The sequence below is a fragment of the Sciurus vulgaris genome (assembly GCF_902686455.1).
Source record: "Sciurus vulgaris genome assembly, chromosome: 5".
In the NCBI taxonomy this organism is placed as follows: domain Eukaryota; kingdom Metazoa; phylum Chordata; class Mammalia; order Rodentia; family Sciuridae; genus Sciurus; species Sciurus vulgaris.
Genome location: NC_136465.1, coordinates 70,695,695 through 70,713,661, shown reverse-complemented (window position 1 = coordinate 70,713,661; position 17,967 = coordinate 70,695,695). Strand labels below are relative to the sequence as shown.

The 17,967-nt window shown below is 48.3% G+C and overlaps 1 protein-coding gene across 3 annotated transcripts in view; it reads left to right on the top strand.

Moving 5' to 3' along the window:
- The window catches only part of TSPAN11 (tetraspanin 11), an 83,555-nt gene that overhangs the window by 26,207 nt on the left and 39,381 nt on the right, over positions 1-17,967 (top strand). For all 3 annotated transcript variants that reach the window (XM_079142021.1, XM_079142019.1, XM_079142020.1), the window contains exon 2: positions 7,132-7,226. In XM_079142021.1, coding sequence (XP_078998147.1) covers positions 7,143-7,226 — 84 coding nt within the window. In that variant the 5' untranslated portion in view covers positions 7,132-7,142. The remainder of the gene's footprint in view (positions 1-7,131; positions 7,227-17,967) is intronic.

Sequence of the window (17,967 nt, the reverse complement as noted above, 5' to 3'; positions counted from 1 at the left end):
CTTAACACAAGTCACTCCCAGAGACATGTCCAAAGGAAAGGAATCAGTGCATCCAAGGGACATCTGCACTCCCATGTCCCTTGTAACACTATTCACCATAGCTGAAAAATGGAAACAACAGATGGATGGATACAGAAAATAGGGTGTGCAGACGTGACGGAATACAACTCAACCATAAAAAGGATGAGATCCCATTGTTTGCAATAATGTGGTTGAACCTGGAGGACATTGTGTGTTTTCATTTTAGAACTGCCAAGATCTCCAAAGCCCTAACCTAAGAATGGGGTTGCTCGCCCCTCATAGATTAATCAGGGCACCCCCAACCTAAGCTCTTGCTAATGTAAGCATGTGTACATTGGTGAGATCCCTGGATCATCAAGAATGTGGGGAAGGGAGTGAGTCACAACTAAGTGTGGCCAACACTGCAACAACTCAGGGGCCCAGGCTGATTTCCCAGTCCTTCCTGAAGTCCAAGCCCTCCCTTCCTGGCCACCTCTAGGACTTTGCCCACACTGTCTCCCTCCTGACCATCCTTCCCTCCTGCAGAGCCTACAGAAACCCTGCCTGTTCTCAAGGACCAGGTTAAATGTTCTTTCCTTTTCCCACCCTCCCCCAACCTGGCAGAATTCGTGTCATTTCCTCAGGGCTATCATAGGCTTGGCCTTCTCTGACAGCACCCTCCAGAATGTCAGGGGGTTATTTCTATGCCTGAGCCCACCTTCCACAGTTGCCCAGAACTCCTTGGAGAGTAAGCCCAGCGTGCCGGCTGAATCAGTGAAGGATGCATCGGGCCCAGGGCCTGTGCAGTCTATAAAGCCAGCTCCAGGTACTCCCCGCTCCCGCTGCCCATCGCATTAAAGGACTCAGCTCTGCCCACCATCCAACAACCCCCTGTGACCCTTCTGCTCCTGGGTGCTGGCCCTGGCTGGAACCTTGCCTTGCGCCGGAACTTCAGGTACATCTGGGCTGTCTGTACAGGACTGTCGTCTTCTCTGCACTTTGAAACTCATTCACTTTGGGTGGGGGCAGGGCTTACAGTAGAAAAGATGGATGATAATCCCCCAGTCTCACAGCCCATGATGTTGCACAACCGTCCCTGAGGAAAGTCCCCAAAATGCATCACTTCACCACCCTGGCATCTGTGGTTGCTTCTCTGAAACATTCTATGGAGTGGGTCCTGAATTTGGCATGAGCAGCCCCCAGGCCTGGCAGCTGCCCCTGAATCCAAGCTTTGTTCTATAGTCAGAGCCATGGCCTGGAGGGAAAGGCACCCATGGCTGCTGCTTTCTGGGAAGTCTTTGGCATCTCAATGAGAACTGTGTCCTAAATGTGAATTTTGTACGAGAGGACACGCCCTTGTGCCCACCCCACTCCTCTCCTATCTGTGGCAGAGTAGACGCTACATTGCAGGGCCCCGGACTTAAAGGGGCACTGGTTCAATGGCATTATCTAGGCGTAGGGTCACCCACCATCCTGGTTTGCCTGGGATGTCCCAGATTTAGCACAGAAAGTGCCATATTCAAAGAAATTCCTCTGTCCTGGGCAAATCTGATCAACCTCACTGGGAACAAATTCTCCAAGTTCTCACCCCAAACCTGATGAGTCAGAAACCCCAGGGGTGGGTCTGGCAATCTGTTTTAATGAACCATCCAGCTCATTCCAATGCAATGCATGCCCAAGAGAACCACAGCCTCCCTCAGGATGGGGAGACAAGGGAGTCTCGACTTGCCTAAGCACGGAGGTGGCAGAGGGCGGAGCCAGAAGCAGGGCCCTGACTCCATTGTGCAGCTCAGCTGCCCCATCGCAGGCTCAGAACAGGGGTCCCAAGCAGGAATCAGTCAGCCTGGGACCATGGATCAGTAAATAAGGTACTGAAATGACCCCATCAGCTGCCATAGTCCAGGGCCAATGGGCACTGCTATGGGGGGTCAGGGAACAGGGGGACTGCCGGCTTCCAAGAGGCAGGATCCCTCTGAGTCCTGGTGCATTTGGATAGGCAGAAAGTAGAGGCTGTTCAGACTCAGGGCAGTGTAAGCAAAAGCCCAGAGCGAGGACACAGGAGAGAGCAGCAGTGGGGATCTGGGAGGATCAGTTACCTCCTCTCTGTGCCTAGACTTGGAGCAGCAAATGTCAATTATCATCCCGGTGGGTGTCTCTCTCCCGCCTGCCCCCACTGTCTAACTCTTACCCACTAGGGGCACTTCCTCCCATTTGTTCAGGAAGTCCAACTCCCAATTCCTAGGAACAGAAATAAAATCCACTTAGGAAGGCAACCTGCTTCCCAGAAATCAGAAGACACTCCTCAAAGTTCAGAGAAAATGGCTCAGGTAGATTACCCAAAGCCCTGCTTTTCTTTCACTGGCCCGGGAGATAAGACCACTTCATGGGCCATGTTTGCTTTCTCCCCTCGAGGAGCTGCTATAGACATTACCCTGCTCCCCATGAATTATCCTCTGGCCAAAGGAAAACTGGGGAGCCCCTTAGGACAGCTGGGGAGGTGGGCTGGAGTGGTTGCCCACTCACCCCCTCCAGCCTGTCCCCTTAGACTGAAGGCCATCCAATGCATGGGCTTTGGACCCCTCACCCCTGTCCCAGGGAGCTCAGCATTCCCAAGCCTCCCTTTTTTACAGCACACAAATGTTCCTTGGGCTTCAGCCTTCTGGATGCTTCCCTAGCATTCCCTAGTCCAGGTCTCCACTTACTCGGCTCTCCCACAGGCTTCCCCAACCCACCACAGGCTCCCACCGGTGTGCTTTAGCCCTTGCTAGTCCTCACTGGGACCGGCTGGCAGCATGAACTGCTGTGGACACCCCCTCTTCCCTGGCTTCTGGGACCCCACACTTTGCTTTTCTTCTTTCCATTGTATATAAGCTTCCTCCTGACTCTTCCCTCTTCTTTCTGCTCCTTTCACAAGTTGGGGCTCTCTGGAACCTCACCCTGCTTCTTGCTTGCCCAGACTGCCTGCTCAGAGGATGCCCCTCTGTACAGCAGGAGTCTGACCCTGCTCACTGTTCAGACCTCCACCGATTTCTTGGACTTGAGTGCAGACTTCCTAACAGTCTTCCCTGTCCCAGTGGGCTCAGTCCCTTTTCTTCCCTGACGGGGGACTCTTTATGAAATGTGCATCTCATCTCATCTCAAGACTGCCTGGCCAGACACTTTCCTGGGGTTCAGCAGCCTCTTGAAGACATGAATCTGAGTCCCTGGGTTGTCAAGTAAGGCTGCTCTTGATCTGACCCTCCTAAGCACATACCTTCAGCCCTCAGCCCTCCATTCGAACCTCACACTGGTGGTCTCCAAGGTGGGTACAGACAGGTCCCTGGGGCATAGTGGAACTTACTAGAATGCCTAGTTATTCTGACCTTTGAAACAGGCAAAATTAGGCCAGGTATGGTGGTACCCACCCAAAGGGCAAAATTAAGCTATGGTGAATATTTACTATGTTGATTGACAATAGTCCATGAACAAATGTATTAGTAAATACATATTTATAGGAATTATTCTCAAATCATTTTAATGATGGGGAGGAGTACAGTCAAAAGAGCTTAGTGGCTACTGCCCAGCATCATCCTCTGGTCTTACTGCCCCATCTGCAGTGTCCTTAGTACACCAGGTTTTTACACGAATTGGTATCCACGGCTCCCTCTACCATAGCCAGGTGAAGATAGCTGTCGGTAACAGCATATTCAAACATGTAGCTTAAAGAAGCTACAGGTCTGGGGCTGGGGAGATAACAGTACTGCAAAAAAAAAAAAAAAAAAAAAAAAGAAGCTACAGGTCTGTGGATCTCTCACGTAAACTAAGTCAGGAGGTGAGCAGCCCAGAGATGGTATGTCAGTTCCAAGATCATCTGAGACCCAGGTTCCTTAAGCCTATTGCTCTGCCCTTTTCAATCAGTGGTTTTTCCAGTACGAGGCCCAAAATAGGTGCTTGAACCCCGGCCATACATCAGCACTCCAACCAACCCAAAGGACGAAGAGAGAGGTGCCCCCTTACTTTATCCTTCTGATTATTAGAAATAAAGAATGATGTTTACTCATGATGAAGGGATCATTCCACCAGAATGGTATCACAACTCCAATGGTATGCACTCTACAGAACAGCTGCAAAATAGGTGAAGTGAAAATTAACAGAATTAAAGGGGAGACAGACAAATTCACAGTCGTAGTGAGCGTCTGTTAGGCACCTCTCTCAATAATCAATAGAACAAGTAGATGCAAAATCGGTAAGGATGTAAGACACAAAGCACAATGAACTAATTTGGCCTATGGACACATAAGAATTCTGCACCTTACAGTGAAAATTCTGCACCTTTGAAGTGCATAGGAAACATATACCCAAAAAAGGATGATTTTAAGAAGTTGCATACATCCCTTCTGCTTAGATAGCATTTGCCTGCCAGAATTTAATCCTGGCTACAGCTAAAAGAAAGGGAGGATGGGAAATGTCATCTCCAGGTGACCAAATACCCAGCTAATATTGAGAGGTTCTGTTCCTAAAGAAGAGAACAAATGTGAGGGACCCCAGTAGTCTCTGGCTCTGCCTTCCTCCCTTCCCCTGCATGCTCTGGTCCTGGGAGTACTATCCAGAGGCAGAGGCTCCTCATTCTGTTATACTGCACAGAGAAGTTAGGTAATTTGCCCAGAGTCCCACAGCTGGTAAATGGCAAGGCTGGTTTTCAGATTCAGGCATCTGGCTCCAAACTGAGACTGATACTTCTTTAAGGTCTCTGCCAACCTAGCCCAGGGTCCCACAGATGGTGGGTGTGTCATGGGGGATAGCCATATGACTTTAGAAAAATCATTATCATTATAATTATTATAATGATCATTATAATCATTATGATCATTATAATCATTATGATATATATCTTAACTCAGACTTGCTAATTTCCACATTCTTTCTGTAAATGTTGAATTGAGCCCAAATGTTTCCCCTGACCCAGCTATTTTGTGGTTCTCCCTTCTCTATTACTCTACTACTCATGTCTGAAATATTGCTATTAGAAATGTGCTCTTTTTAGGTAAGTGCTATCTTCCACCTGAAGTCTGTTTTTTTGTTTTTTGTTTTTTTTTTCACATGTGAAGTCCTTTTTTGGTTGTTTTAATTTGTTTTTGTTTGGTTGGTTGACTTTGTTTTGTTTTGGTACTGAGGATTGAATCCAGGGGTGCTTACCCACCACATCCCCAGCCCTTTTTATATTTTATTTAGAGACAGGGTCTTGCGGAGTTGCTTACGGCCTCACTAAGTAGGCTGAAGCCTTGCAATTCTCCTGCCTCAGCCTCCCAAGCTGCTGGGATTACAGGGGTGCACCACCGTGCCCAGTCTATCTGAAGTTCTTTTTAAAAATGCAAACTTCCTTGCCTGGTCCTGACCCCTGACCTGGAGTAAGTTTACAAGTTTCCTTTTCTGTGGGTTTAGAGAAATGTCTGTGGTGTGAGTCCAGTGGACGTGGCTGGGAGGGTCCACTGCAAAGAGAGAAGAGACAGCAGCTGCGAGAGGCCAGGCCCCACAAGCCCTGCCATCACTAAGGGCCCACCGAGTTCAGCAGGTCCTCAGACATGGTGTCGCCTCAGGGCGGTTGCAGAGCCTCCACAGCATAGTTCTTACTGGAACTTGGCTCCCGGGCTCACCCATCTATCGCATTTTTCAAAAGCTTCCTTTCTCTCTCTCTCTCTCTATTTCACTATTTCTTCCACTGCCCTGCCTCACAGACTAATTGGAGAAAAATGGGTTTTGTCTTCTTTTTAACAAGAAAGCTTAAAGTCTTAAATTACCTTCTTCAAGATCTGCAAACAGAAATCCCAGAGAAGACAGCCACCTTTTTTATCTCCCTCTCCCCCTCTGTCTGTCTCCAGGAAACTCCAAGCTTTGAAGTTAGAGGCAGAGTGATGCTCACGAGGAAGAAATCTGGCCATGGCCCAACCCCAGCCCAGGAGATGAGGGAGGGACAAGAGCAGAGCCTGGTGGGGACCAGGAGTGACAGAGGGAGATGTGGAAATGGGCGAGACCAGTGCTTATTGCTTGTGGTTCTGAAACAAAAAGAGGTTCCCGGGAAGGGGACAGTTTCTGACAGAGCACCCACCCTGTGCATGTGGTGTGCAGGTAGCCTGGGGTCACGTAGTCAGAGAAGAAGGAGTCGTGGAGGATTTAGACTTGCTGAGGTCCAAACTAGCTGAGAAGCAAACAGGAGTAGCAAGGACACTGTGCCTTCTCTATTTTCGTCACCACCAAAGAAGTTACCCAGTCCATCAATGTGTCAGAACAAGAGAGGAAGCTTGGTGCTATAGACTGAATTTTTTAGGACAGGTGTCTTGGGTTCTCACCACAGCTCTGTGACATGGAATAATAATAGCTAACATTGAGCACTTGCTTTATGCCAAGGATTATGCTTAACCCTTCACATGGATGATCCCATCTAATCTTCCAAACAACCCTATGATGCTGGTATCTTTATTAACTGCATTTACATGTAAGGACTCTGAGGAATGGTCGTGATCTTGCCCAACGCATCTTGTACCAGATCAGTGCGTGAACCCAAGAGGCAGACTTCAGTGTCGCTTGTATTTCTTCCTGCCAAACCACTGGGCCCATCTGTACCTGCTTCCTCATCTGGAAAGTCAAGGCACTGGGGACAGAGGATGGACTGGGAGATCCTCAAGATCCACTCCAGCAAGAGTGCTCTGATGGGGCTTCTGCCATGCTAGTGCACACAGAGATCTTCAAATGATGCCTAGTGCAGCTTTCCAAGGCAGTGTGGCCATGCCAACAGAGTGAGCACACACATGGGGTAGAGGGCAGGTAAACACATGCCCTGTGGTTGTGATGAGATGGGAGGAAAGTAACAATAATACTAAGCCTGTGCAAAGTTTGTGGAGGCCTTTAGGTTAGACCTGTGATCATAGGGGAAAAAAATAAGATGCAAAGGTCTAGAAAATTCTACCCTGATTGATCTCCATTAGGTGTCCAGTAGCCTTTGTGTCTCCCTGACTTTTGCTTCTTTCATACCCTCAAGCCCACCTGGTCACACTGGGGACCTTGAAAGGGACCTTGTCAGGCAGCTCTGGCTCTGGGTGTATGAGGCAGGTCCCAGTGTCCTCCCAGGGCCCAGCATGTGTGTGTCCTTTGCAGAACCAGCAATCATGGCCCATTACAAGACGGAGCAGGAAGACTGGCTGATCATCTACCTGAAGTATTTGCTCTTCTTGTTCAACTTCTTCTTCTGGGTAAGTGAATTCTGCACACACAACCCCTTCCTGAACACCACCTTGGTTTTTTGTGAGTCCAGCCACCTCGGTTTTCTGTGAGTCACCACTTTAAGGTTGATTTCCTCCAAATAAAAGGCCCCCCATGTGCAAGTTCTGCTGACTTCAAAGAAAGCATATATGCTTTCCACGGAAGGGGAAGAAAAGAATCCTTCTGCAGGCTGGTGTGGAGTCAACTGCGTGGCATCTGACTAAAGAGAAGTGTGACAATGCACTTTGTGCACCAGCCTCTGGCCCCCTGCAGGGGTCAGTTTCCTTCTTCCCTGTCATTTGTACAACGCCCATGGGAAATGCTACTGCCTGAAATAGGGGCTTGTTTCCTGAAGCCCTTTGCCTTCCATGGCCCACATGGTTCTCCAGACCCCAGGCAAAGACACAGACACCTTGGGGACCCAGGACTGCCTCTGGCTGAGCTAGGAGCGATCTCTCTAGTGACTCCCCTAAGAAACCTGCCTGGTTGAGATTTTCCAGAACAGTGTAAAGACTATCCACTAGATGCCATTATCTGTTTACTTGGAAGCAGAATTCCATCAGTTGCCCCAAAATAACCTGACTCTGGAATGTATGTATTTTGTATTCCAGCTCCTACTAAGGTAGGAGACACTAAAGAGAGCAGGCTTTGCCATCTACTAATGGTGTGACCATGGCCACTTAGGTTTGATGGGTCTGTTTCCCCAGCTATGAATTGGGGATCATTTCTAGACTCTTGGGGTTACATTCAACAAATGTAATATTTTGAATATATTGGATGCATATACCTGAAAATACCAGCAAAAACAACTTACTGATAGGGTGGAGCTAGGTTTCTTTTTTTAATTTTTTTTTTTTTTTTTTTTTTTTTTGTACTGGGGATTGAACCCAGGAGCCCTTAACCACTGAGCCACATCCCCAGCCCTATTTTAGAGACAGGGTCTCGCTGAGTTGCTTAGGGCCTTGCTAAGTTGCTGAACTCAGGATCCTCCTGCCTTTGCCTCGTAGGCTGCTGGGATTACAGTGCACCTCCATGCCTGGCTAGACCTAGATTTCTTGCTATCTGGGGTAAGAGAGTTCTCCCTTGACAGAGTCTTAGGAGCATCTCAGACAGGCAAACACAAGGTGGACCATGACTCAGCTTTCAGGCCCTTTCCTGCAGGAGCTTGATTAAGATTGGGAAGGATCATGACAGAGTAGTGTAGGATGGGTAGGCACAGACAAGCAAGGGTTTTGAATAATCTTGGAGAGCAGTCATTTGATGCTATCTATTCAATAACTGAACAATCTGATGTTTATTTAAATGTGTTTTGCAAAGTTCCTGAAATGAACAATAAAATTATTTGCAACTTTTGTCTTCCTGAGCAGGAGTTTCCTGGAACAGTGAGGGTGTGGTGATGTGGATGGTGGGATAATGCAGTGTGTAGCTGGGGACTGTAAACCATGTCAGTGTAGAAGGTTTCAGTTCTTAAAGGTAAATCCGATGGATGTTTAAGATTCTCACAGAGGGGGCTTTTCTTTTTAAAAATGTTTTTCCAAATCATCTAAGTCTTACACGCCCACTATAGATAATCTCTAAAAAATTGAAAAGTATAAGAAAATAAAATGTAGCCACATCTTCCTATGTTGGTTTCTTAGAACTGCTGCAACAAAGTACCACAAATGGGATATTTTTTCCTCACAATGCTGGAGACTACAAGTCCAAAATCAAGGTGTGGGCAAGGCCATGCTCCCTCTGAGACTCTGCATAGACTCCTTCCTTGCTTCCAGAAGTAGCCGGAAATTCTAGGCATCACAGCTGCTGCCCTTCTGTCCCATGTCTGTCCTCACTGCTGGCACCCACGCGTACCCGTCTTCATGTGACATTTCCCTCTTCTTATGAGGGCATGTGGCATATTGAATTCAGGTCACCCTAATGACCTCATCTTGACTTCATTGCATCTGCCAAGACCCTGTTTCCAAATAAGGTCACATTCACAGGTACCAGGCAGTGAGAATTGCAGCATATCTTTGACGGGGGGGCGGCAGCGGGTAGCCACAATTCAGTCCGTGCTACTTGCCATCCCAGAAGCAACCGCTGTTAACATTTCTTCTTGAGTTTGCATTGATCAAGGCAAGAGATGGAGGTGACCTGTACCTTGGAAGTGGTGGTGGCAATGGAAATATTTGGGGAGAGTTAAGCGGTTGGAGAGATAAAATTGACAAGATAGGGCCATTACCAGATGGGCAGAGAGGGAAGAGGGTTCTGGAACACATAGCTTCTCTGTGGATGGTGAGACTCATCATCTGTGTGGGGGACCAGGTCAACACATGGGTTTGTGTTGCCAAGAGACATCTAAGTGGAGACACCCACTGGGAAGTTAGCTCATGGCTCCAAAACTCAGGAGCCAGTCAGGCCAGTGCAGCAGACTTGAAGATCATCCCCATCTGGAGGGCAATTTCAGCCCTGAAAACAGATGAGAACAAAGTGGATAGGGAGACTGGGAAGAGAGGAGAAGGAAGAACAAGATCTGGGGAATCTCCAGGGGCCAGGGATGAGTCTGGGTGACTCACAGTCCTGGGTTGGCCTGAACTGAGGGAGTTCCTGAGATGGGGAGTTGTTAGTGCTGAAACCAGGAAAGTTCCAAGCAAACTGGGATGTGCAGTCAGCCTTGAGCAGTTGGAGGAAGAGGGTCCACCAAGGAGGCTGCAGAGGAACAGCCAGAGAGGGGGTCATGAAGCCAGGAGAAATACAGAGCAGAGAAGCTAGAGAATGGGCAAAGCCAACAGCGTAGAAGGTTCAGGAAATGTGGAGCATCCTCAGGCCCGGGAAAGGCCACGGGGCTTACCAACAGAAAGTGGCAAGTATAGAAACTGTTTTCAGGAGTGCAGTAGAGAGGCAGGGTGGAAGAAGTGTGGACAGCTGCCCCTGGACACAGAGAGAGGTGGGGCGGGCAGTGGTTGGTATGGTCAGGGGGTTGCTGGTCCTTTAGCATAGACCTATTGTGGGGGGCTCAGACCAAAATATTTGTGGAAGAGCTGGGGCCTTGTGCATCTTGCCTGTACTGAGGTGCCAGAAAAAGTAGTGGGCAGTAGACATGGTGACCACCCCTAAGGGCCTCACCAAGCCAGAGTGGAGTCAGAGTTCAGCTATGTTTTTAATACTTTGAGTGTGGTAAAGAAAAAGATGTGGAAGGCAGCCTGGGCAGATGGACAGCAAGCATGTCACCAGAGCAGCTACCAACAAGGGGACCCACCCCTGCACAGCTCTCCCAGTTTTGAGTTTAAAATAGCCCTGCCTAGGGGCCTGGCTGGTCATGGACCAGCTTCCTAGGGGCCCAATGAATTGAGCCTCACTCCCCTTGTGGGAAGGTTCTGGCCTTGGTCTCCAGTGCAGGGCTCCCCTGGACCCGCTGTATAGTCCTCAAAAGTAGATAGGGACAGACTTGTCCTATCTCCTGTCTTCCTGCCCCAAAACAGAGCACAGCTTTACAGTACACAGGTCCCTGAGAATTTACCAGAATCTACTCTACTCCCTTCTGGCAGAAGGGCATTGTCTATGAAGGATTGTTACCTAGGTATTCTAATATCAGGTCAGTAATAATTATGACTATTTAAAAATTCATTTCACAATTTTAATTAAGTATATACTGAGTGTGAAAACACAGTTCTAAGTTCACATGACTGAACAAAGTTCTCAGTTGTCCTAAAACTTACCATTGCGGGCTTCCTCTGTGCTTGTCCTTCCACCCGCATCACCCTATTCAAAACTAGATTGTGGGTGGCTCTATCAGAGTTCCACTTCACGGAGCATCAAGCAATGTTTCCTAAGTCCCAGAGCTAGAGACTGCTCTTCCTTACCTGTGTGCTGAGCCACTATGCTCTGTGGCCCCCAGCCCTGAGTCCTGCACTGCCTCACAGTGTCTTTGGAGCATACGTAGATCAGCAAGGCAGCAGAGCATGCTGGAAAGACCCAGGCTCTAGTGTGAGATCAAATTCAGACTCCATTATTTATTGCCACAGAAGGTTGGGATGTTCGGTGCAAAGAACTGGATTGGGTCTCCTCCGAATTCATATGCTAAAGCCCTAATGCCCATTGTGATCATGTTTGGAAATGACGCTTTTAGGAAATCATAATGGGAGCGTCTTAATCCAATGGGGATGGTGAACTTACAAGGAACAGAACTCCAAATGAAAGCACTAAGTGAAGGCCGCGTGAGGACATGGCAAAAAAGCACTACCATCAGGCAGGAAGGGAGCCCACACCAGGAACTGAATCAACAGGACTTTGATCTTGGACTTCCAAACTTCTGAACTGTGACATCAATTTCTGTTGTCTAACCCACCCAGTCCATGACATTTGATTATGACAGCCAAGGCAGACAGACTGAGACATTAGGCAAACAACTTAATCTCACTGCACCTCACTTTTCTCATACATGAATCAGAGTTTCAAAATCAGAAAATAATAAGCACATACTCTGTGCTTGGCTGTTATGCTAACTGTTATGATCAGGTGTCTCATCTCTTCAACAGCTCTCTCCATTCATTGCACTGGCTTTAAGACTTTCAGCATCAAGAAACACATCGAAGGACTTGAGGTTGTAGCTCAGTGGTAGAGAGCTTACCTAGCATGTGTGAGGCACTGGGTTCAATCTTCAGCTATTGATAATTATTCTTAAAAAATTAAATAAAGCTATTGTGTCCATCTACAACTAAAAATATTTTTTAAAAAGAAACACATGGAAGCATAAGAAATACTAATGTGAAGCATCATTCACAGAACTAAAATTCCCCTTACAGTGTGTGAAGGACTCTGATATTTTCTCCAGTCTTTTTATGATTAATATTAAGCACAGGTTACAACCCATTACATTTATTTTACAACCCTAATGGATCACATTCCAAAGTTCAAAAAGCCCAGAGCAGTCCCCCCTCCACCCAACCTGGTCAGGACTCAGGTGACAACTCTTCCCATCACCCCATCCCTGAGGCCCCTTTGTATGTATCTCAGGATCAGGAACCAAAAATGTCACCACTTTCCTGCCTCCTTCATGACCCTAAAAAGCCAATGTGCCCAGGCTTTCCTACATGGCTGCCTGGGAAACAATTTTCTTCCCCTCCTTTTTCCTACACGGCTCCCTATAAGCTCCCGTCACCTCTGCAATGTTGTTCTCTAATTTATTATTTTAATTAGCCGCTTGGCTGTGTTAATAATCAAAACTTTCCCAGCCTCCCAGGAGCTCTGCCAGGCTACGGGGAGAGACTGGGGAGGCTGCCTCTGCTCTGAAGCTCCGTCCTGCCCTGAGCATTGGCTGAGCTTGGCACCTCCCATGGCAATCCCTGGGGCCACCTAAGGGAGATGTGGAGCCAAGACAGGCAGTGGAAAAGATGGAGGACTCAAATCCTGGCCAGAGTGGTAGAAGAGCCTCTGTTCGCTTGCAGGTTGAGGCTGGAAAGCCCTTCCCTTCCTGAGTCACCCCCATGGCGGTCAGCAGAGGTGGGTGTACATTTGATCTGTGCAGTGTTGTGGCAGTGATGCCTGTCAGAATGAAGCCTGTGCTGGAGCACAGGACACAATCCTGGCTGTCCCCCAACCCTAATGCCAGTAGCCTGCTTCCTGTGTGCAGCTGTGTATGGTCAGTGGCTCAGTTGATAAAATGAACACCTAACAGGACATCGAGATTCTTGAATTGTTACCCCACTCTCCCACTGGTTAGCTATATGACTTTGGAGATATCACTTCTCTCTGGGCCTTAGTTTCTCCATCTAGAATATAAAAGGATGGGACTCCGTCATTGATTTTCCTCCATCCCTCCCTCCCTTCTTTGCTTCCTTCGTCCCTCCTTGTGGAGTCATGGACATTGCCCACATGGGGCACTCTCCTGAGGATAGTAAGATGAATAAGGCCTAATCAAGAGGCTAAAAGGGGAAACACAGGAGGTAGCAAATGAAAGAACTGGACTGTGATGCATGTAACTATAGAGACAAGTACAAGACATGGAGTTAGCGTGGAGGACAGAAGAATTTGCTGAATGTGGGGGAGAGGAAACCCCAAGCAAGGGTTCTTCTGAGTTCTGAGCTGTGTTCAAAAGATGCACAGGTGACCCCATTCCCCCCAGCTCTCGTCCTCAGCATGTCCCATGAGATTTTGCACTTGTTTTAAGTGGATGAGATTACGAAAGAGAGTAAGAGGAAGGAATAGTCTGATTTATTTTATCAAAGTCTCTTTCAAACCAAAGAGCCATGAAAAGAAGTCCTCTCCATGGAAAATGACCCTTAGCATGACACCCGTAAAGATTTGTTCTGGTTCAAAGCCAACCAGAGCATGGGATGGAGCTGGGGGGGGGATGCTTGCCTGCACTCAGAGAAGTGATGCCCATTAACGGGGTGAGCAGCAGCACTTGATGCCAGCTGCCTCTGTCCTCCTGGAGAGCACAGAGGTTCAGGTGTGGGGTTGGGGTGCCACTGACCCCAGATGTATGCCCTGGCTGCAGGGATGTGCTATCACAGCTGCAGCTTGAGGTTCAACTACCTCTGCAGATTTGGAAATGGGGAATCATTCTTTAAAAGCAACCTCAGGTGGAGGCAGGAACAAGCCAGGCTCACACCTATGTTATGTCGCCCCCCGCAAAATTGACCAACTCACTTTCTCCTTCACAACAGAATCACCCTGGTGATTTCTGCACCAGTGTGACTACCCAGTCACCTAGTGAGTGTCAACCTAGTAAGTGACATGGGGGCAGGGGCAGGGGCAGGGGCAGGCTTGAACCCCACTACAGCACCAGAGTCTGCATTGCCATGGTCCAGTACATGATGGACGTGGCTGAAAGAGAAAGCGAAGGATGAAATCTGACACTAAGAACCTCTTGGGTGCCAGCTCAGGCCTTTTCAAGGGGCTTCCTCATGGCCTTGAGGAAAGACCATTCCCTTCTGTGATGCACTGCCCCTCTAAGAATAAAAATGTCTCTAAAGTAAGCACAAGAAATGCTCCCTTCCCCATCTCCAGGAATTCAGCAGAGAGGCAGCTGTGGGAAGCAGATGTTATTTCCAAAGCTCACCACCCAAGTCCCATCCACAAGTCCCAGGCCCACTGTGGGGGCTCCTGCACACCAAGCTATGCTGGGCCCAAGGACTCTGAGGAGAGTGAGGTATGCTGGGAAGGAGTGATCAGAGTGCCACAGAAGCACAGAAAGGAATTCACCTGCCCTGAGATCTGAGCAGGTGTCACACTTAAAAGGACCTAGACGGGTGTACAGGAGTTCAGCAGCAGCAGCATAAGATGGGCAAATAAAATAAGGTAAGAACGGTGGAGAAGAATAAGTGATGAGAATCCTGAGGCCTCATCTGTGTGAATTCGTCCAGACTCACACAGTCAGTAAATTGAGGAACTCGACCTCAGACACAGCCCTTTGCCAAGTTCACCCTCTCACCCACTCTGTTGACACAGCCTCAGTGGGCATCTACGATATAGTCAAGAAAAGCAACTGTGTAGGCCATCTCAATTAAAGCCCAGATATGGAGAAAGGGAGGTAGCAGCAGATAAAGCCAAAGATCAGGTCAGGGCAGAACTTCAGGAGCCTTGAGGCCATGCCAAGGAGTTTGGGCTTGGTGCTCAGGGTGTTGAAAGCCAGTGGAGATTTCTCAGTGGGGGCACCATGGCAGCTCAGTACATGGTGCTTGGCATGGAGTGGAGCAGGAGCTTGGGGCTGCCCCCAGGGCAGGGAGCCACACTGGGCAATTTGGTGAGGAGTGGGACGTGAGTCTGAGAGCAGATGGGGATCCCACGTGGCTGTCACTGAGGAGGGAAGAGGCGTTGATGACCCTGAGGTGTCTGGTCTGGGTGGGTAAGTGATGGTGCCGTTGGTGAGACAGCCCAGGGAAAGAGCACAGATGACAAGTGTGGGTGAACCTTTCTATCCAGCCCAAACCTTTCCAGACCAGCATGGTGCTTGGCACAGAGTAGGTGGCCAGTCAACAAATGAACTGCTCTCCTCACCCTGTGATTTCCTGCCGCCACCACCACCATGGGTTGCTGGCACTAAAGGCAGAGAACCCTCCTGCCCAGGGATCCTCCCTGGCCCCTGTTCCGTCCCTGTCCCTCCCCTTGTACCCAGTGCAGAAGCCCTGCAGTCACCCAACAATGAATAATTCTGAAATTGCTTTTGTATCCTCTGCCTGCTTTTCTTCAGGTCTGCTGCCTTAGTTCTAACAGTCCCAGGCATGTGTGGCTAATCACTGGTCACATGGTGACATGAGGACATTTTAGCAATATTCCTTTTCTATGAACAGGCAATTCCTAAAATTACAAAGCATAGGTGACCTGCTCTGCCCCTCATGGCTTGTTGCTGTGTCCTTGTGGTCCAGCTTCACCCTCTGCAGATTTGTTTTGTTGTTTTTTTTTTTTTTTTTTTTTCTTGGTACTGAGAATTAAACCCAGAGGTGCTCTCCCACTGAGCTACATCCCCAGCCCTTTGTATTTTAGCGAGACAGAGTCTCACTAAATTTCCCAGGCTGCCATCTTCCCTCCTCAGCCTCCTGAGTAGCTGGGACTATAGGCGTGTGCCACCACACCCAGCACTGCAGGTTTTCTGGCTCATTGGCCACAGTCATGGCTTTGAAAAGTGCAGTTGATATTCCACAGAAAACCAGCCCAGTTTTCACAAGGAACCAAACACTGTTGAATCAACTCTATATGCAAATTGCTGTTGAAACTGTTCACTGGGGGCCAGAGCTCTCCTGGCCCAGAAACCTCCTCTTGGTGCCTCTTCAACTGCTCTTCCTGCTGACTTCAGCAATTTCCAGATGGCCTGAGCGACAGCCACGAACCACTGGTCCAGGAGCATCTTGTTGGAGGCGTATTGGCAGAAGGTTGTCCCCCTGGTACTAACAGGGACATTTGCCCACATGGAAGGGACTGCAGAGATATCTTTATCCAGTGCACTGATTTACAGATGAAGAAACAGAGGTTTAGACAGACCAGGTGTGACAAGGCCAGCAAGGCCACAGCAGAACTGGGTGCAGGCCTGCTGACTTCTACCCTCTGTAACACCCTCTGGGGACCCATTCCAACATTTAGCAGTTTTACTCCTCCTGTCCAGAGGAAAGGTTGTTTTCTGAAAAGCTGGCCAAGTCCCAAGCAGGAGATCCCCCAAAGGACTTGAAACCCTTCTAGTCCCTATGGCTAATCACACATCATTTTCCCTTCAGAAGCCACCAGATGAAACACTCCAGGAAGTGGTGGAGGCCCTGTTGATTCAGATTCATGTCCTGATTTCCTCTGGACAGCAGAATTGCATGCTGTTTTCTAAGCCTTGATCAGGGTATCGTGTCCCTCCAGACGCCTCCCAGACCCTTCCCCATGGCTAAGGACCCAGCTGTCACCTGGTAGACCTGGGGACTCAGCCTGTTTTGCAAATTCTCGTGTGCTCTGGCAGAGGGCAGCACTCCACAGTGGAACCAACTGTGCTCCTCTCCTGGGGGTGCGTTTCTCCTAGCCCCACTTCTCCTGGGAGCCACGGCTTTGTTTTGTTGATGGAAAATCCTGCTTCTCATTATCCCACATTGTACACAAAGATGGAGGAAAAGGATGGCGTTCAAGTCCTGAATAAATGCCGGTAGTATTCCAGGCAGATGTTCCCAGCAGAGGGTATCCAGAGTGTCAAGACGCCTCCTGGGGCTGACATGTCCAGGGAGCCTGGTGTGCTCTGTGAGACCCAGTCCAGTGCCACCTTCTGGGGAGAAATGTTTGGGACACTTGGGTCCCCTATTAATTATGAAAACTGGGCAAACGTTCTTAATGGGACCACTGGGAACTTTATAAATATTCATGCCTGAGTCCCCCTCTTGGAGTTACTGATTGGCCCACGTGGTGGCCTTGATTTTTCACAGCTATCCAGGTGATTACACAGTCAGGAATCAGGAGGACGTAGAGGTGGAGACCATCTTGGCCAGGGCTCATTGTATAATACAAGAATAGAATGGCAATTATCAAGAACACAAGCAACAATAGGTGTTGGCGAGGATGTGGGGAAAAAGGTACACTCGTACATTGCTGGTGGGGTTGCAAATTAGTGCAGCCACTCTGGAAAGCAGTATGGAGATTGCTCAGAAAGCTTGGAATGGAACCACCATTTGACCCAGCTATCCCACTCCTTGGCCTATACCCAAAGGACTTAAAATCAGCATACTACAGAGATACAGCCACATCAATGTTCATAGCTGCTCAATTCACCATAGCCAGATTGTGGAACCAACGTGGATGCCCTTCAGTTGATGAATGGATAAAGAAACTGTAGCATATATATATACAATGGAATATTACTCTGCCATACAGAATGATAAAATTATGGCATTTGCAGGCAAATGGATGAAATTGGAGAATATCATGCTAAGTGAGATAAGCCAATCTCAAAAAACCAAAGGACGAATGATCTTGCTGATAAGCAGATGATGACATATAATGGGGGGTGGGAGGGGTTGGCGTTAGGGTTAGGGTTAGGTTTAGGTTTAGGGTTAAGGAGGGTGGCAAGAATGGAGGAAGGAAGGACTGTATAGAGGGAAAAGAGGAGTGGGAGGGGTGGGGGGGAAGGAAAAATATTACAGAATGAATCAAACAACATTACCCTATGTAAATTTATGATTACACAAATGGTATGCCTTGACTCCATGTACAAACAGAGAAACAACATGTATCCCATTTGTTTACAATAAAAAATTTTTAAAAATAAATAAATAAATTATATCTGAGCAA